The 20,598-nt window shown below is 42.9% G+C and overlaps 2 protein-coding genes across 10 annotated transcripts in view; one reads left to right on the plus strand and one right to left on the minus strand.

The window, feature by feature from the left end:
• PRUNE2 (prune homolog 2 with BCH domain) overlaps positions 1–20,598 on the plus strand; it is a 197,047-nt gene that overhangs the window by 163,225 nt on the left and 13,224 nt on the right. For 3 of the 4 annotated variants that reach the window (XM_061627567.1, XM_061627595.1, XM_061627585.1), the window contains exons 12-16: positions 4,123–4,299; positions 10,899–11,001; positions 13,276–13,407; positions 13,685–13,771; positions 14,316–14,414. In XM_061627567.1, coding sequence (XP_061483551.1) covers positions 4,123–4,299; positions 10,899–11,001; positions 13,276–13,407; positions 13,685–13,771; positions 14,316–14,414 — 598 coding nt within the window. The remainder of the gene's footprint in view (positions 1–4,122; positions 4,300–10,898; positions 11,002–13,275; positions 13,408–13,684; positions 13,772–14,315; positions 14,415–20,598) is intronic. The other variant, XM_061627575.1, reaches the window with a different exon arrangement.
• Positions 1–20,598, minus strand: part of LOC133385153 (uncharacterized) — an 86,798-nt gene that overhangs the window by 60,775 nt on the left and 5,425 nt on the right. The gene's annotated exons all lie outside the window — the stretch shown is intronic.

The raw sequence follows: 20,598 nt of genomic DNA on the forward strand, positions 1-20,598 counted from the left end.
TTATTCAGCATTCATCCTGATTTGCTTTCGCAAAACTTATGCAGTGGTTAGACTATGTCTAGTCTTTATTGAGCATTCTTTCTGATTTGTTATGGGGCAGTTATATGACAATGAACATTCATTCTGCATTCATTCTGATTTGGCTGTGCAGTGTTTACTCACCTTCCTGTCAATCATTTGCCCATCCCCTGGTTTCAATACATTTCCCTATCACTTCCCAAACACAAAATGCCAGGGAGAGAGGGTTAAGTGGATTTGTTCCGACAGAGTGCTTTAATTCACTTTAAATGCACAAACCTAACGTTCTGGTATGCACTTGAATCCCTCCTGCAAACTACAGACAGTATGAAGACACCAATATATTTGGGATGCATACAAACAATTGTCATTTGCAAACAGCTATTGAAGTACTAACAGAACAAAGCTATTGTATGTAGATTTAGAATAATAAGACCCATTTAGGCTTTGCTCACATATTGCATGCTCCATGATTCCAAGTATCTCAGCAGCCTTGAGAACATGGCGAAAGTACTGTGGAATCCTTTTTAGTTAGCAGGTGGTCTCCATTATTTTCCAAATGTTCTGGGCAGGGTCTGAAGGATACTGGTAGTGACCTGGATCAGAATAACCACCAGTAGTGAATATGCTTCAGATTAGAGAAAGCCAGATACAGGCAGCTAATCAGCTATTGTAGGTTCTAAAGAAAGGTCTAAAAAGAGTTTGCGGTCAGACTATTGTGGATTGAGGCACTACAGGACCTACTGGGTGAATTAACTTAGCTTATTTTTAAAGTGATCTGATTACACAATGCAAGCAAATTGGAAGTAGTCAGATGGAGTTGTTTGAACCAGCTTTTTTACTAAGTGCAAGTAGAAGACATGACAAGAAGATAGTATCCTCAGTAACCCAGATGTGTATGTGTATGAACCCAGATCAACATATGGCTACCTCAAACCTACAGTATAGAAAATTGTGAAGATGCATAGCTGCGGGGGGAGAGGCCATTGGGGTTTTCATCTTCTGGTCTGGGCCTACATTTTCTGCCTCTGAAAGGCTACTGTGTGTCTTTAGAGCTTGGCCGTCACTTCTGTGAGGGCATTTGTGCAATGGAAGCCTAGGTCTGGAACCTGTACTAGGGGAAATCTGGTGGGGGAGGGGCCAGTAGTCCCACCCCACTTTCCAAGAGGAAATGTTGGCCAGGTTCTGAAGATAACACAATGAAGGTATAACATGTAGTTTTACTCTGCAGCAAACCACTAGCAAGTCTTAACATCATTTGTGTGAGAGAAGAAGCAAATTCTACTTAAGCCAATTTGCCAGTGCAGCAGAATCAGGTGATACAGATCTTGCTGGACAGTATCACTTTAGAATGCAGGTGCAGGGTATGTGTGTGCATTTGAATCCTCCTAAAAATATTATCTTGAGTAAAGCTAGCAGGGTAGGGAAAAGCATTCTGGGTCACAATTATTCAACCTTGGGTCCCCAAATGTTGTTGGATGACAACTCCCATCATCCCCAGACAGCATGGTCAGTTGTCAGAGATTATGGAAGTTGTAGTCCATCAACATCTGCAACCCAAGGTTGAAGAACTCTGTTCTAATGAGTCTTCTCCCTAACATGCTAGTTTTCTATGTGTATGCTGAATTCTTAGATGAAAAATCATTCCACACAATTCCCCCACCTGCGACATGAAGCGGTACCAATCCATCTACCAAGAGGTGTACCACATGATGTTGCTGCATGTATAGTTTTGCTTTGAAATGTATTTAGGACTGAATATTTACAAGCTAAAGATTATTATAAACATTGGAGGTTCCTTTGAGCCATATGTTGGCAACATTACATGAATTCTGAATACCCTTCCTTTCCAGCCTCTACCATATGTAGGCCCAACAATATCTATTTTGTGTCTCATTTTCTGGGAGCAGCACAATAAGTATAACTAGCTAGACAAGTGTCCATGTTTAGTAAGGATCGCTCTGTTTTGTGCCATATGCCCCCCCCTACAAATGCATGGGTCTGCAGTAAGGTTGCCAGGTTCATGGCCTGAGACTGATCCTGTATCTTTAGGAGAAGGGAAAGTCAGCCAAGTGCAGGTGTTCTTGCAACACTGTAATGGGAAAAACCACAAGGTGGAATTCTCCCTTCCCCCTGCACAACTTTTAAAGATACAGAAGACCTCTTGGAGGCCGGGCCTAGCAACCTCTTCTCCTAAAGATACAGGATCAGTCTCCGGCCATGAACCTGGCAACCCTAGCCTGCAGCTACTGTCAAAGGTTGGACCTAGTAACATCTGGCATACCCAACCACAAACCAAACAATACTTTATTTTAGGCATGAAGTTATTTATATCTATCTTTGTTATTTAGTACAAGTCATGCACTAGTAATCCAAATTATAAACATTATATATTTGGATCTCTATAGTCTGCAATTAGTTTTTTCATTAAATCAGCAAGAAAAAGCTCCAAGTTATTTTTATATGCATGGCAAGAATGGGGAGGGAGCAAAAATCAAGCCCAACAACTGGTCCAGAGGGAGGCCATTTTGTGTGCTGAAGTAGCTTCTGTTCAAAGGAGCACACAGGTAGCGAGCAACAAGTGTCATATTTATCTCTCCACAACTGTTCAGGCGTTGTAATATGATGTAATAAACATTCATATCCAGACCAACACAGCAGGGCCATTTTCAGTCCAGCTGATGTCTCACTACATGCCAGATAAAGTTAAGTGGAAGTTTTCAGCTCTCCTGTTTTTGACATTGCATCTGATCTGTCAAAGTCTAAGTGGTGTTGACCCAAATAATAATATGCTTAACCAGCTTGAGGATGAACTTAATAGTAGCCCTTTCCTAAAGTATATGAAGATGGAAGCAGAGAATGGAGACTGTTAGGGGGATGTCAAATACCCTCAAACAAACATCATGACTCTTTAGTTTTCTTGAGAAAATCTCTAGAAAGGAAGATGCTACAATCTCCCTAAGCAGCTTGTTTTGTTGCTCAGCTGCTGTTAGTCTGAATCCAGATGTTGGTTTCTCTGACAATCCTTTCTTCCTGTTTTGTTTTAGTACGTGGCTTCGCTTGCTTTTTCTATTTAATAGTGTTGTAAAGTGTTCCTGTAGAGACCCCGTACACAGTCCTGAAATTGCGGTTATGCTGTTCTTTAAGTTGTCTTGGGATTTATTTTTTAGCAAGCAATGGATTGTGCTTTGCAGGGATTCATTGTCAGTCTCAAATCTTTTCCATCAAAATTGTCTCCTACATACACTATAGTATGTACTATAATAATATATTTCATTTTTTAAAAAGTTGTTCACTCCCTTGCAATGGCAGGAGCCTGATTCAGTGTTTACATAGTGGTGTTATATGGAGAACAGATATCTACCCTAATAGTTAAAAACATTATGGGCCATAACAGTGTTTGGTGAAAAGTGCCTGGAGGACATTTAGTCATGCACCCTTGTGCTAGGATGGTCTGCCTACATAACTTGCAGTTCAGTAGTTCCTCTATGTTACAAATGTAAACAGCTATAGCAGGGGTGTGGAACCTCAGGTTCAGGGGCTAAATACAGCCCTCCGAACTCTCCGCAGCCACTCACTGTGCCTGCTTTGCAACCCAAGTGTTTCTGCCTGGCTGGAATGGGCCGTTGAACTCAAATAATGCCTGTTGCTTGTCTGGATGGAAGATAGCTTGTGTGTGTGTGTATAGATACTAGCCTACTCTATGAAAATAAAACTGGCATTGATTGCTCTGCCCATTTTTACTTTTGGCCCTGCCCACTCTTATTATGTGGCCCTTGGAAAATTGCTTAGAAGTGGAATGTGGCCCTTGGGCTGAAAAAGTTTCCCCACCCTTGCATTACAGTAAAGTCATATAGTAAAAGGGGAGCGTAGATCTGGTTACTAGTCTTTTAAAATTACATGTCTATATTCTTAATTCAGTCAAGAGAGATGAAAACAGTGTAATTTAAATTCATGGCAGAACGGATTTCAAAATGATGTTCCCACCAGGTAATCTCATAACTGAAAGCATATTTGCTGAGGTTTCTTCACATGGCAGTGATAACTTTCTGCCTTATTCTCTCTCTTTCCCCACCCCACCCCACCCCACCCCTGTGCCCTAAGAAGAGCAGCCAGCCATTAAGGAAGCTCCCCAGGAGGAATCTGAATCAATCCCAGAATATACTGCAGAGGAAGAGCGAGAAGACAACAGATTATGGAGAACAGTTGTTATTGGAGAACAGGAACAGAGGATTGATATGAAAGCTATTGAATCTTATAAAAAGGTCATTTCTCATGGAGGTAAGATCACTTTATATTTATTGTTAGAATGGTAGGGAACAATAAAAATTTGAAAAATACTCTTTTTGTAAATATTCTTATGGCATAAGAACCAAAGTCAGAATAAGTGTCCATTAAGGAAAGAAACTGCCCTGGTTCTGCCTGCCCAGTGAATTCCTTGGATATCAAAAGGTCCATTCCATAGCATAGCAGCAATCTGTTTACCCTATGAAATATGCCATTGCATGATTCATTGCTTACTTTTATTTTGTGCCTAAAACCCTCAATTTTCCAGGCCCAGCATGCATAGTTACAAAGGAAAGGAAAGGTTTAAGGGAGGGAAAAACTACACAGTGTTCTTAGTGCATTCCTAGGGTTTAAATATTGCAGGAACAATTGTCTTACTTAACCTTGTGCTCAAGTTATTTCTTTTTGTCTGCTAGCCAAAGTTGTCAACTTTACTCCAAAATCCTGACTACCTTTTAAATTTTAAGTAGTTTTGTGCTGTGTCCTGACTGGACACCCTCCTCAAAAAAAGAAAAGAAAGGAACTAACTTTTCATTTATAAACAGTGAAAAGGATATTGGACACAATCCATTTATTCTAGAGCAGTTCCTCTGACTTTAATAGGCCACAGGGTAAATGGATTGAGGGTACAGCCATACTGTCCTCCTTCCAGCAATAGGATCATTACGTCACAACATGGAGATGCTGGCATACACTCCCCCTTTGGCTCCTTTCACCACCCTCCTTTTTCTTCTTCCAAGCATGAATCTGTTTTGCTTTATTGTATTTATTATTTATTTATATATTTATTAGATTTATATCTCACCCTTCCTCCCTGTAGGAGCCCACTGTCGGTGGGTGAGGAGAGCAGACATAGGGACTAAGGGAGGAATTGGGCAGAACTGTCGGTGTTCATCAAACCCCAGCCCTGGGGATACTTTCCAGGGTTCAGCTAGAGTTCAGTCCTGGAAGAAATTGAGCAAATACCAGAGTATTCTTGAGCATGTGCAGCAGAACACCACTGAGTAGCCATAACTGGTTCCCACATGTCTATTTATTATAGGGAAGATCTTCATCTTCCAGGCAAGCTTGAGAATCTGGAAGTTTTGATTTTAGCACTGAACTAATTACCATAACAGATAGCATGAAAAATTTATTCCAGTGGATCTTTTGAATCGCTTTCTGTTATACATGCCTAAAGAAATGTTACTTTGCACCTAAGTATTTGGCTTTGTGTGGGATCACAAAGTGGAACTATTAAAAGGGGGCCTGTGTAATTGTAGAGACACATCTGCCAAAGTGCACGGGCTATGTCAGGCTCAGAGCCAATTAGAAGTAAGGACCTATGACAGCGCTTGCATTGTGAGTCCCTCAGGATTTTCTCCTTTACATAAGCAAGAGACTTCTTACAGCTTTACAAGATTTTTTTCAAAAAATCAGCATTATTTGTTAATATAATCCATATGTGTTCATATAATATTTTATTTTAATATATTTATTTTATTTATTTTTGTGAAATTCTTTATATCTCAAAGAATTTAGAATATTTGTTCCTTATTACAATTTTCTGGACTAGTGAGTTTTAGAAAGGTGTAGACAGGTTAATTTATCCCTTCCCCTATGAAGAAGGCTCACTGTGGCAAAGCTGGAAAGTTTCTGCTACAGAATGATTATTGGCCTGCTGCAGAATGATTATCAGCTTGTGATAACATGGCTAACTGGTGGCCCCAATCAGAGGCGTCACTACGGGGGTGCAGGGGGTTGGGTGACACCAAGAGGGGGGTGACACCCAGAGCCGCACCGTCGTGGGGCAGGGCGCCATTGGCCGGCAAAGGAGCCGAGAAGCGCCCCCCCTGGGTCAGCGTCGGAGCAGCCAACTCCTCCTCAGAGGCAGGCAGGCGGGCAAGCAACACCAGGAGCAGCGTCAGCGGGGCAAGGGAGGCGCGCCAGCATTCCCAGCCAGGTCTGCTTCTCCGGCTGGGTGCCCCTCCGGCACGTGCCCTCCCTGGGGCATGGACGGGGCTGGCTGGCTGCGCGTGCTCAGCAGGAGATTTCAGGTGTGTCTGTCAGAGTGAGCCACTCCGGACTCCTGAACCAGGAGGGGCAGCCTTGGATCCCAGCGGCAGCTGCGTGCTTTGGGTATCCTCGGCCTTTCTGGGATGTGGGGATATCCGCCAGGGTCTCCCCTCTCATCAGTTGGGCACTGTCTCTCTCTGAGCCGGAATCGGGATCCCTGCCCTTTTCGGAGATAGCGGCATTGAATCCTTTGCCTCCATTCCAGCCCTGCTGTTGCGCTGCTTAGGAAGCTCTGGCTGTGGGACAGGAGTGAGGGGTTTACTATGCCCAGTGCTAATCAATCGCGAGAATTTTCTATGCCCAAGTTTGTTTTAGGTGGGATAGGAAGAAGGGCAGGTGCAATTAGCTTCAGTGCCCAGATGATGAACGCAGAGCTATTCCAGGGGCACAGGAGCCAGGCTTGAGGGAGACACTTTCCCAGAGTGGTTTTGTTTGTTTGATAGGGTTTTATCCCGTCTTTCAGGCAGATTACTTCCTAAGCCAAACAACAGTATAGTAAGATTCCAATTATGAAAATAATATCAAAACGTGTTAATAGCAGTAGTGCAGTGGCAAATCCAGAAGTGCAGGGTCACATTCACACACACCCTTTTTGCTGCTGGGCTGAGACTGAGATCCTTGTTAATGCCTTCTCCTACAACAACAGATGTCCCTAGGAGCCAATCAGCATGAAAGGGGATAGTGTTAGCTGCTGAGAAGAGTCTTCTTGGTGGCTGACTCACCTCCTTTCACTCTGATTGGCTCCAATCAGCAGGAAAGGATGAGGAGGATTGCTAGAAGACTCTTCTCGGTGGCTAACACACTCCCCTTTCATGCTGATTGTCTCAGGATGCTGAAGACGTAGGGACCCTGCTCCCAAAAAAGTAAAGGATCTAAGAACCACCATCACCCTGGATGACTACACCCTTGGTTAATAACAGCAACAGCGGAGAAGCATTTACGCAAGCATAAAACCACCCCAATACACACCAGAATAAGTCTTTAAGGTGCTCAGAATGGTCAACAAAAGGCTGTAGTTCAGTGGCAGAGCATCTGTTTTGCATGTCAAAAGTCCCAGGTTCAGCCCCTATCATCTCCAGGTAGGGTTGGGAGAGACCTCTGCTTGAGACCCTGGAGTGTCAGTATTGTAGACAATACTGAGCTTAGATGGACCAACAGGCTAAACTCAGTATAAGACAGATGCCTATGTTCCTAAAGCATCATAAGTATTTCCCTGGAGAGGGTATTCAAGAGATGCAGGCCCACTGCAGGAAAACCCCTATCCCTAATACTTGCCAGTCTAACAACTCTCACCAGTGGAACAGAGAGCAGGGCTTCCATTCTCAATCTCACAGATAGGGTAGCTTTAAATGGGTGCAAGTGATTCCATCACATAAGCCTAGTCCCAAATTATTTGGGAATTAAAATTTAATAGCATCTGGAATTGGACACAGAAGCAAATCAGCAGTCAGTCTAACTGGTGCAGAACAGGTGTTATGTGATCCAAACACCTAGCTCCTAAAAGTATTCTAATTGCCACATTCTGTACCAGCTCAAATGTCCAAACTGTTGTTGTGAAGTTGCTTTCAAAGGAAAGCAGATAGGATCTCCACTGGCCAAGTTTGTGCCTTATATGGGGGCAACTGGTTGAGTGAAACAGTAAGTGTTTGAGTACCTCAGGGCCCTTCTCAGAGCTGGACTCAAATATGGGTTAATGTCCCTTCTCCCTACCAACAGGACTTTCGCTTATAAGGGCTGCTTCTTTCAACATCTGATGTTATGTGAATATCCAGTTTTCACATTGGTTGCCCATGCATATTCCAAATGTTACTCCATCAGTTGCATTGGATTCAGCTTTAAATTTGCTGAACCATTGCCTGGCCTCGACAATGGACTGGATGAGAGTTAACAAACTGAAGCTCAATCCAGACAAGACTGAGATGCTGTTGGTGGACGGGTTCTCTGATCGGATGGTGGATATATACCCTGTCCTGGACGGGGTTACACTCCCCCTAAAGGACCGGGTTCGTAGTCTGGGAGTCTTTTTAGACTCTTCCCTCTCACTTGAGGCTCAAGTAGCCTCGGTGGTTAGGAATGCGTTTTACCAACTTCGGTTGGTAGCCCAGCTACGTCCCTATTTGAGTAAAGAGGACCTTACATCAGTGGTACATGCTCTGGTAACCTCACGTTTGGATTACTGTAATGCGCTCTACGTAGGGCTACCTTTGAAGACAGTTCGGAAGCTACAACTAGTGCAAAATGTGGCGGCCAGATTGCTGACAAGGACCAAGCGGTCGAAGCATATAACACCTGTTCTGGCCAGCTTGCACTGGTTGCCAATATGTTTCCGGGCTAGATTCAAAGTGTTGGTATTAACCTATAAAGCCTTATACGGTGCGGGACCACGATACCTTGCGGAACGCCTCTTCCGATATGAACCGGCCCGTGCACTACGTTCTGCTACGAAGGCCCTCCTCCGGGTTCCAACTCACAGGGAGGCCCGGAGGGTGATGACAAGATCTAGGGCCTTCTCAGTGGTGGCCCCCGAACTATGGAACAGTCTCCCTGAGGAAGTACGCCTGGCGCCGACTCTGCTTTCCTTCCGGCGCCAGGTCAAAACCTTCCTATTCTCTGAAGCATTTTAAGTTACATTGATCTAATTTTAATAATGTTTATTGTATTGTTGATTGTATTTTAATATTATTTTGTTATTCATTGTATTTTTATACTATTTTATGTTCACCGCCCAGAGAGCTATCGCTAGTCGGGCGGTATATAAATTTAATAAATAAATAAATAAATAAATAAGTATTAGAATATGGGCTGGGGTAGGTAGATGGGGAAGAGGACACATTTTTGTTGTCTGGACATGTTTTTTGTTATACCAGTAGAAGAAGAAGTGGTTTTATCCAGGATTTATTTCTTTTTTAAGAGATGGTGTGGAACAATTTATTAGACTATAAATCGACTGTAAAAATAAACCACCACTGATACGTGACCAGTTTAAAAGATTGTGGCATATTTCAGAAATGATTAAATTGGCATAGTACAAGTTTTGGAACATTGTCAATTAGCTGATTGGGGTTTTGTTCTGTTTTGTTTTGAATAATAGTCCTTAAATTAATGTAATGTTGGAATGAAAAGTTTTGTGAAATAATATTCTGACCCAATATGGGCATGACCCTGACGTTCAGTTGGAGTCTGGTTTCCTGCAACTTGAGCCCATTATTCTGTATCCTGCACTCTGGGACGATCGAGAAGAGATCCCAGCCCACCTTTCAAGTACTTGAAGAATGCTAGCATACCTTAGGAGGTCCATGGGGGTGACACCATGAGTTACCGCACCGGGTGACACCAACCCTAGTGACGCCACTGGCCCCAATCTTATGAAATGGCCTCCTTGCTGAAATACGAGAGGCCCCAGCAGTATTGGCATTCCATTGGCTCTTGAAGACTACTGTAAGCATTTCCCCGAACTGTCCAATCTAATTTCTCTCTTAAGTGTTTTAATTGTTACGCTTTTTAACAGGCCTATTTTATTTTTAAAGATATCTTGAAAGCTTTTAAAAAATGTTTTTAAAGAAGTTTTGTTTTAATATATTTTAGAGTCTGTTTTTATGAAGTTTTAAAGTGTTTTTAGTGCTTTTGTTTGCCTCCCTGGGCTCCTGCTGGGAGGAAGGGTGGGATATAAATCAAATAATAAATAAATAAATATCTGGTGGGAGGATATTATGAAACACCTGAGTACGAAGTAAGCATTTGCTGGTTTTGGTCAGTCTTTTTTATGGTTGAATGCCAAGGTAACATTTTTGCACAGGGATTTTTGAGAGGTCCCCTGGCAAAGTGCCCTGTGGTGGGCTTCTCAGTAATATCAGCGGACTGCCTACAGCAGACTTATCAGTAGTGATGGAGAGTGGGAGAAACAGCACCATGATTTGTTGCAAGTAGCTGCAGTCTGTCTGCCATTTGAGATACCCACCACACTCTAATGTAGTCTCCAACAATGGGGCACTGTGGGAACTTTTGAATGGCAGGGTGCTTGCAACTGCTCACCATTGCCACTAGGTGAACCCAGATCAGAGGAGAAGGGTGGGCAGGTGGGCCCAATCCCAGAACAGGCTCATCATGGCCCTTATTCACTTCTGAAGAAAATGAAATGTTGAGCTAAGGTTTATTTATTTTATTTTATTAAAATAAATTCATATTTAGAACATTTAAAAAAATTAAGAACATCTAAGACAAAAGTTTGTTTGCAACCCTATAGAACTGTCAAAGAGCAGTGTATATTGTGGCTCTTCCTGCCCTCTACGAAGATGAAGAAGACAATGATTAAATGTATCTTCTGCCCTTCCTCCCAAAGAAGCCCAGGATGGCATGATAATGAGCTGTGACAATTAGGGTATCTAAGACCTGATCTCATGCCCTTTCTGCTGTCAGAATGTGTGTGTGTATGTGTGTGTGTACACATATATATTCAGCTGTGAGGCCTGCCAGGTTCTTGAGTTTGTGACATTAACAATCTTTTGTGAGACACAAATGCATTTTTGTTTGTTCCACAGGATACTATGGTGATGGTCTAAATGCTATCATTGTGTTTGCTGCGTGTTTTCTACCAGACAGCAGCCGACCGGATTACAACTATGTCATGGAAAACCTTTTCCTGTGAGTGATGGGGGTGAACAATGTGGTCAAGTCTAATACCTGTAACTGTGTCATGATAGATAAGTTGGGAGTCTAAAAGTGATCCGATTGCCTCAGGAGTATATATTTCTTTGACATTCACTCTGTTTCTCAGTGAAGCAGGTATGTGGGTTGTACATAGAAAGAAAAACAGAATTAGGGTTTATTATGTGTCTATGCTATTTCAGGCTGATATCACCCAAAGGGGACAGACCAAGACCCATAAAGATAATCCTTCTCTTTTGATTCACTAATAATACTGGACTAAGTGGACATTTGAAGAACCATTCATATATTTTGCTACATGGCAGCTCACACATAACACTAGTGAATACCATCTTCCAACCTTTGATCATATGCATCCAATCGATGCAGGATTCAGTTTTTAGCACACCATAAAACACTGGAAAACGTTTGGTGGTGGCTTGTCAAAGTCTGTGCCCCAGATATATTCACAATGAGCCTTTCTTGTGTACTGTACTCATTAACTGGGAAACAGGAGCTCACAGGATTCTCAAGTGTGCCCAGCTGTCACACAAACTGATGTCCCAGTCATTTTGAACATGAACAGACTCAGAGCACACACAATTTTGTTTCAGTAGTCTCTTGTACATGTTCAGCAGTTTAAAGCAAGAATTGAAGAAGACCAACCTTGGAACTTAATCCCATGTATTGGCATGGGGGCTGCTGCTCTGTGGCCTTTTCCTATGCTGCTTGGGTAATGTAGGAAGGGAAGAACCATATGGAATGAGCAGAATCATATCAGAAGAATCATGCTAGCTAAACTGGAAATGGTGTTTCTGATATTTCTCAATGTACTTCTGCCCCACTCATTCAAATGGCCACATGGAAGGAGCCATGGGAAAGTGACTCCCAGGTCACCACTATTAAATATGAATTCAGTCATGCTCTGTTTCCTTGAGTTCCCTTTAACCTACTGATACTGAAATTATAAACTAACCTACATTCTTCAGTCTCGTATTGTGGATGAAGCATGGGGCAAGTCTTCTGATTGCATTTTCAGACTCTAGCCTTGCCACACGTTGTGTCCTAGGATTTCTATAGTTGCTTCCTAGCTTCCCTGAGAATGGAAGCAGGTGTAGACACTTACATTTCTCTGCTGTGTATTCCAGCTTCCCCTGCTCTGAAGAATAAAATTAGCATGGCCCTCTTGGTTAAATATCCCACACTCCAAAATGAGTGCCAGTTTTGACCTGTAACATGTATGTGGTTACTTAGCATGTGGTTGGATGGGTATTTGTGGCCGATGGGTGAAATAAAGCATAGACAACAGCAGTTATGGTTGAAACAAAGGGCCACTTTATTAAAATATAACAAACCCATTAAAGCGACCTGCAGAGGGTAAACCTAGGTGCAGGACTAAACCTTAGGCAAGCAGCTTGCCCCACAGCTCTTGGGTGACCAGCCCCTGCTGGGGCAAAGGGCAAGCCCCCTTTTTGCTTACCCCTTGCCCTGGCCACACCTTATAGGTGAGTAGGGGGGCCTTCCCGCATCACCCCCCCCCGGGGCCACACAACCCTCGGGTGGATGAGGTACGTTGGCCCCAAAAGCAGCCCATGTCCTGCTCTCGGGCTGTAAAACCCTGAGAGACAGGCCTCCAGAACTACCAGTCACCTCCAAAGGTGCCTAAGGGGGCCACCTAGCTGATCTTTACCTAATTCCCTTCCCGCACATTACCGCATCCAAAACTCAACTGGTCCCCGTTCGGGGTATTCCTTTTAGCTTATCAGATTAGCCAAATTAGCCAAATTCACCTATTAATCGTGACTCCCCCTAACCCGATTCCCTCTTCCTCTCATAGTGTGGAGCAGGCAAAAAACCTGCCTGCCAACTAGGGTGGGCAAGATAAAAATCCCTACTCAGCCCTGAAGCGACCATGATCACACCAATAAAAGAGGGTGGGCGGGGTGGGTGTCTCGAAGGCAAAGAGAAGGAAGGAGGGGCGGCGCGGGCTTAAATAGCCTCTTGTCACTCCGCCCCTCCACGCAGCACGTCGTGCGCATGTATTGTGTGTGACATGCGATGCTGCCCCTCTTAAAAATGGTGACTGTGGCTTCACGGACGAGCAGTGCTGGACATATACTACTGGACCCCAATGGATTACTGGTTAAATTTCTGAAAACTTTAGATGTTGCTTATACCATAAGATTATATCATTTTGGTTTAAAGAGCAAAGAACAGGTTTTGAAAACATTATACATCCCCCTCACTCGTTCCTTCTCTTTTTCTGTCCAGATATGTAATAAGTACTTTGGAACTCATGGTTGCTGAAGACTATATGATTGTTTACTTGAATGGAGCAACACCAAGGAGAAAGATGCCAGGACTGGGGTGGATGAAAAGATGTTACCAGATGATTGACAGGCGGTGTGTACATCCCTGCTTGCTTTCTATCTATTGTCTTGCTTGGCCTACCTATTATTTTAAACCCATGTCCCTATTTCTCCCTTGTTGTACTAATATATGCAGGAGTCAGTTTCACACACAACACCAGATACTAGGGAAAATATATTTTTGGTGGCATGTCAAAAGTACATGGATCCTGACTATGGCAGAAGATGCACATGACCATCACATGACCAACATATTTCTTAGGCAATATATCTCATTTTGAAGGCTTAAATATGTTTCTTTTCAAATGCAGGTTAAGGAAGAACTTGAAATCTTTCATCATTGTTCACCCCTCTTGGTTTATTAGAACAATTCTAGCACTGACACGGCCTTTCATAAGGTAATAGTTCCAAATTCTCAAACGTTCTGAGCTTGTGCATGATCAGAAGCCCTTCTGTGAAGAGCTGCTTTTGCTTTGGGGAGAGGGACAAGAAAGGTGTCACGAGGGAAGCCATCGAATTATTTCTTCAGAAGACCTCCTAGTGAAATTAAATATAAACTGTGACTGTATGAGAGCTGATTGGTGCAAAGTGTGAGCTGTGGGCTAAGGAGTCCCTATCCAAACTTTACTTCAGCAGTGAGTTTAGTAGGCAGCCTTAGGTGAATCATTACCTTTTAACCTCATCCTTCCCTTCTGCCATATGGAAGTAGTAATGTCAACCCACCTTGCAAGTTCATGGGTAGATTGCTAATGTATGTGAAGCTCTTGTATAAACCCTAAGCATATATTGAAGATTATCCAATAGTAAGTTTACACGTGAAGCTTAAAAGTGGTTGATTCAGCTATTTGTTACTGAACATGAAAAATCATCATGACCCTCAGTATCTTGCATATTTGTGAATGTATATGGCTTAATAAATTAATGGTACTTTTGTGTTTTCAGCTCAAAATTCAGCAGTAAAATAAATTATGTCAGCACTTTGGCAGAGCTCAGTGAACTAATTCCAATGGAATATGTAAATATCCCAGAAAGTATTATCAAGTAAGTGAAAAATAATCAGAGACTAACTATGAGAAATGTTACCTTTGTGAAACTAAAGAATTGTTATTTTAGGGATTAGAGGGATCGTTGGATACTGTGGACCTCCCTCTTCACAGCGAGAAGGTGGTGCAGCTCCAGCGACACCAGCAGCAGAAAGATCTACCTCCAGCACTATGGGAATATTGACCTAAAGGTGGGGGGGTGTCAGGGGAAGCTTTGTATCCACAGGATCCAAGGCCCTCCCATTGCCCTGCCACCCACTCACTCACTGAAACACACACACATACAAATGAGACATACATCAGCCCTGGAGCTGACATAGCTATTTTCCTTCCCAGTGAAACCAATGGGAGGGGAAATTGTTAAAAATAACAGAGGGAGGGAAAGGATAAAAGCTCCCCCAGATCTTCTGCACTGGCCAACACAAGCAAAGTTGGGTTAATTTTGGAAAGTGGTGGTTCCTCTGCCATAGACTTTCCCTCTGTCCCTCCACCACTGTAGGATTGCTTTCTTTGGCAGATTTGCTTTTGTGTTTCTCTGATTAATTATAATTATTTCATTATTAGTTCCTGATTATTTTCAGTATTTGCATAAATGAAAATGACCAGCTTTATGTGCAGAATGTTGAGCACTGAATGTTGGTATACCTCTAAATTCCAGTCATGTGGGGGACCTGGAGGTGTGGGGAGAATGCTGTTATGCTCATGTCCTGCTTGCCATTGGCATCTAGTTGGTCACTGTGGAAACAGAATGCTGGACTAGATGGGCCTTTGGTCAGCAAGCCTCTCCTTATGTTGCTAATGAGGATGTAAACACTGGAGATAACTGATGTGATATTTGCTAAGATATAAGGGCAAGATTTAGAATTTTACTTTTATTTTAATGGTACAAATGATCCAGGAATAAATTGCTCTGTTGTTGTTGCAATTATTTAATTAGCATAATCCATCAGCAAAACTAGAAATGTGGAACTTTCTTACCAATGTGCTCTTACTAAATGTTGTAGAGGACTATATTGCCATTTGCTGTGCCCACTGGCCTGTGTGTGCTGTTGCCAGATCAGTACACAATAAGACTGCACATTGATAATTTGATCATGGATGAGTGTGCCAGTTTGCTGTGTATTACCAAGATCTGGGTGGGTGAGCTGGGAGGAGTTAATCTGATCCAGCTTTGCCCACCTGGATAGTCGGTGCAACACCAGCACAGGCTTCAGGGACAGAGGGAGGAGTTGCTGTGGTCTACAGAACCTCCATCTCTGTCACCAGTCTTGGAGCTGGCTGTGAGGGCCTGTACCTGGTGTCGGGCCAAGGAGACAGTAAACTAGAGTTGCTGCTGGTGTACCGTCCACCCTGCTGCCCAACAGCTTCTCTGAACAAGCTTGTGGAGGGCATCTCTGTGGTATTGGAAGAGCCCAGAAGGATAATTCTGTGTGATTTCAGTGTCCATGCTGAGGCTACCTGCGGTGTCCAGCTCAGGACGTCATGGCCTCCATGACGACCATGGAGCTGTCTCAGGTTGTCACCAGTCTGACACATAGGGCAGAGCACACCCTCGATTTGGTTTTTGCTCCAGTTAGAGAAAGGGGTGTTCTGGAGATGGGAGGTGAATGTCACCTCATTGTCATGGTCAGATCACTTCCTGGTGAAGTTTAGACTTATGGCTCCGATCCTCCCCTGCAGAGGTGGTGGACAGATTTAGATGGTCTGCCCCCAGAGACTAGTGGAATCCATTGGATTCCTGAATGCCCTGGAGGAGTTCCCAGTAGATAGAGCAGGTGACCCTGTTGAAGCCCTTGTCATGCTGTGGAACAGCGAGGTGCATCGGGATCTTAACACAGTTGCCCCTGAGATGTCTCTCTGGCACTGTGGAGCCTGGTTTGCACCTTGGTACACCAGTGAACTAACGACAATGAAATAGGCTGGACGACAGCTAGAGAGCAAGTGGCAAAAGACATGCTGTGAGACTGATCAGGCACATGTAAAACATCATAACTGTGCCTACTGTGTGGTGGTGAGGGCAGCGAAGAAGGCCCACTTCTCTGCCTCCATCGCATTCTCAAGTAGCCATCCAGTGGAGCTTTTCTGTATTCTCAGGGGTTGGTTGACATCAACTCTGAGAAATCCAGTTTTAGACCCTTCAGAGGCCCACTGTAAATTGTTTGCAAGGCACTTTGAGGGTAAAGTTGCTTGCCTCTGTAGCAATCTTGATGCCCCATGTACATCTACTGTAGTCCCCAGTGAGGTGTCCAGTGCAACTGCTGCAACTTCTTGGGATCGATTTCAGTTGATTCGGCCTGATGTGGAGAAGATGCTTGCGATGATGCAGCCAGCAACGTGTCGTGTCCTCTTCACCGCTGCCACTCTTGGCTTATTAAAGCTTGCCGAGAGGGTATGACCAAGTGGATCCAGGGTGTGATCAACATGTTGTTGCGGGAGGGAATGATTCCAACCACCCTGAAAGAGGTGGTGATTTGACCACTCCTGAAAAAGCCCACCCTGGACCCATTGGTTTGTAACAACTACCACCTGGTCGTAAATATCCCCTTTTTAGGGAAGGTAATTGAGATGGTTGTGGTGCAGCAATTTCAAGTATTATTGGATGAAACAGATTATCTTGACCCATTGCAATCTGGATTCAGGCGTGGTTATGGGACTGAATTGACCTTGGTCCCCCTAATGGATGACCTTTATCAGGAGAACAGGGAGAGTGCTACCCTGTTATTCTTACTTGGTCTCTTGGCAGCATTTGATACCATTGATCATGGTATCCTTTTGGGCCAACTTGGTGAGATGGGTACTGGAGGCACCTTTTTATAGTGGCTCCAATCCTATATCCAGGGTTATTTTCAGATAATAGCATTGGGTGATTGTATTTTGGCCCCAGTTGTGCTGTGTGGTGCTGCAGGGTACCATCTTGTCCCCCATGCTGTTTAACATCTATATGAAGCCCTTGGGAGCAGTCATCAGGAGATTTGGGGCAAGGTGTCAGCAGTACACTGATGATACCCAGCTCTATTTCTCTGTAACATCTGAATCAGGAGAGGCCGTGCAAGTCCTGGACAAGTGGCTGGACTTGTTGGTGGGCTGGATGAGGGCCAATAAACTGAGTCTGAGTCCTAGCAAGATGGAGATGGTGTGGGTTGGTGGTACCCAAGTTCAGATAATGGGTCAGTTGCCTGCTTTGGCTGGGGTCGTACTCCCTCTGAAAGAGTAGGTCCATAGTCTAGGGGTGCTCTTGGACACATCTTTGTCGCTAGAGGCCCAGGTAACCTCAGTGGCTAGGAGTGCCTTTTACCAGCTTTGGCTGGTAAGACAGCTGCCACCATTTCTGGCCCGTGATAGCCTGACCACTGTTGTCCATACACTGATAACCTCCAGGCTGAATTACTATAATGTGCTTTCTCTGGGGCTACCCTTGAGGTTGGTCTGGGAGCTGCAGCTGGTGCAAAATGCAGCAGTTGGGTCTTCCGGGAAGGGTGACTTAGCCTGTGCCTGCTTTTGAGACGGGCTCCTGCCTCAAAAGAAGCTTATTCAGATATATCAGTCAGATTTTTTTTTTTTGACTGATTAAACTTCTCCCGGGTAGGGAGAAACGAAGAGATTAACCTCAAAGCCTATTTTTGTTGGGACGACCAGATCTCATTAATTTATGGGACGAGGTCCAGCCGACGAAGGTGGGACGGATTTTCAACAACAAGCTCTATCTGATAAAGCGAACGTTCATCTTATCTTCTAAGAGAGAACGCACTAACAGGCAAGCACCCTTCTTTCTATATTTTTCTTTTACTTGACTTAAATTGTTGCTGTTTAAAAGAGATTTGCCAGATTGATCGGTTTTTGACATCTCACTGGGGAGCCATAACTTCTCTCTGCTACTCACTAATTAATAGCTTATCTCTGTTTTTGTTGCAAAAAGCTGTCCTGGATTTGCATTCTAAAGATATACACAGAAGAGGGATTTCTATTCCAGATTTTTATTTTGAAGAATATTATATTGTCTGAGACTACTCTCTTTTTGGTCTATTTTATTTTGACGAATCTGTTTCCTGACGACCGCCATTAATTGTTTCGATCCTGGGAACTACATTTTGTTTACTTAAGCATGGAGAGATAAGGCTGTCTGCTCTGTTTATACTGTGATGTCACCAAGTTTGGAGTATTAACCCAATTGTTGCTGAAATAAGAAGTGGTTTTCCTATATTTTTCTTTTAAAATGGCAATTAAGAAAGTGGCTGAGAATCTGGAAATAACTATGTTTCAGAAAATAATGGATGAGATTGAGATAACGAAACAAAACCTGCGACAGGGTTGTAAGGAGCTGAAAATTGAATTGAGTAAAATGAAGCAGGAGATTAAAGATATAGGGGTCCCTGTGAGAGAGGTGACCCTGGAAGGGGTCCCTGTGAGAGAGGAGACCCCGGAGATTGGAACAAACGTGGAACAGGAAAAAGATTTGGAGTCTATGGACTTTAGAAACAAAATCTATTGTTTGGAGACACAGGAGATTAAAGACATAGGGGTCCTTGTGAGAGAGGAGACCCTGGAGACTGGAACAGGGGTCCCTGTGAGAGAGGAGACCCTGGAGACTGGAACAGGGGTCCCTGTGAGAGAGGAGATCCCGGAGATTGGAACAAACGTGGAACAGGAACAAGATTTGGAGTCTATGGACTTTAGAAATAAAATCTATTGTTTGGAACTCAATGTTATCTCTGAAGAAATTAATGAAGATTCTAGAGATAAAGTTATCAATGGCATGGATAATCTTCTGGACTGGAATGATGTGATGGAGCCCAATATAGAGAAAATCTATGGAATTAACTGCAGCCATGTGACAATGGAAAAACTTTCAAGAGATGACCCAGTGTATTTTGAAAAAAAGAACAGAGATATGATTTTACAGCAGTATTTCAGCAACCTATTCAGAATGGATGGCAAGAAAATATTTGGGATAGAGGTAATTCCCATCAGACTCTTACTATATGACTATGGCTTTGACAGCAAGATTATTATGGAATACTGATAATGGAAGATTGGATACTGAAATTATTGGACTTAACAAGACTACTGAAGATGGAAGATGGAAAATGGAACTAATAGGGATAATAGAACAATGGCTACTGAAATTATTGAACCTAACAGATTCTGATGTGATGGATTAATTGAAATGTTTATTTTGACTATGGTTATGACAATAAGATTATCATAATTAGTAATGAGATGGATTAATCGATATGCTTATCTGGAAAAAAAAATTGATAGATATATTTCTTAAAGAATTGAAACCTCTCTTTGACTTTTTGTGGAAAGAATAAAGTAATGTTTATGAGATTTGATGATTAAGTAAGATAACTACTGGAGGAAAGTGATTTTATAATATGACTTAAGAGACAGGATTGTTATATATTATAGACTTATAACTGATTTGATCTTTGACAAATGGGAAGTCAATATTTTACTCTTTATTTTTTATTTTTGTTTTTTTTTTTCTTTTTTTCTTTTTGTTTAACTATTTTTGATTTGGTTTTTTGTCTTCGAATGTTTTATGATTTCGTCTTGTATGTTTTATGAAAATCTGAATAAAAATTATTGAAAAAAAAAAACAAAATGCAGCAGTTGACTGCTCACTGGGGCAGGGTATCGCCAACATATCATCCCGCTGCTGAAGGAATTTCACTGGCTGCCCATTAGCTGCTGGCCCAAGTTCAAGGTTCTAGTTTTGGTGTACAAAGCCCTATACAGCTCGGGACCAGGATACCTGAAGATTGTCTTACCCCTTATATCCCCAGTCGATCTCTGTGTTCTGCAGATGAGGACCTCCTGCAGATACCATCTTCTCAGGAGGTCCATTCTGCACAACATAGGAATTATATAGGACCGCAGCTTTAGTAGATATATTTACAGAATGTGATATGATTTCCCCCCTTTGTTTTATTATACCTTGCCAATATTGAGGAATTTATTCTTATTTCATATTTGTATATCTCACCCCTTTGAAAATGAGGAAGCCGATACAAGCTTACCGATGAATTGGCATTCCTTCTACAAGCCTATTGCAGCATTATACTGGTTTTGCATACACCATTCCTAACTGTGTAAGGACCAAATTACACACTTGCCTGCTTCACATAACATGCTAAGCCATGTCTTGGCTTAGAAAGACTATGTGAGCATGTGGACTCCCA

Source organism: Rhineura floridana, chromosome 1 (assembly GCF_030035675.1).
Source record: "Rhineura floridana isolate rRhiFlo1 chromosome 1, rRhiFlo1.hap2, whole genome shotgun sequence".
In the NCBI taxonomy this organism is placed as follows: domain Eukaryota; kingdom Metazoa; phylum Chordata; class Lepidosauria; order Squamata; family Rhineuridae; genus Rhineura; species Rhineura floridana.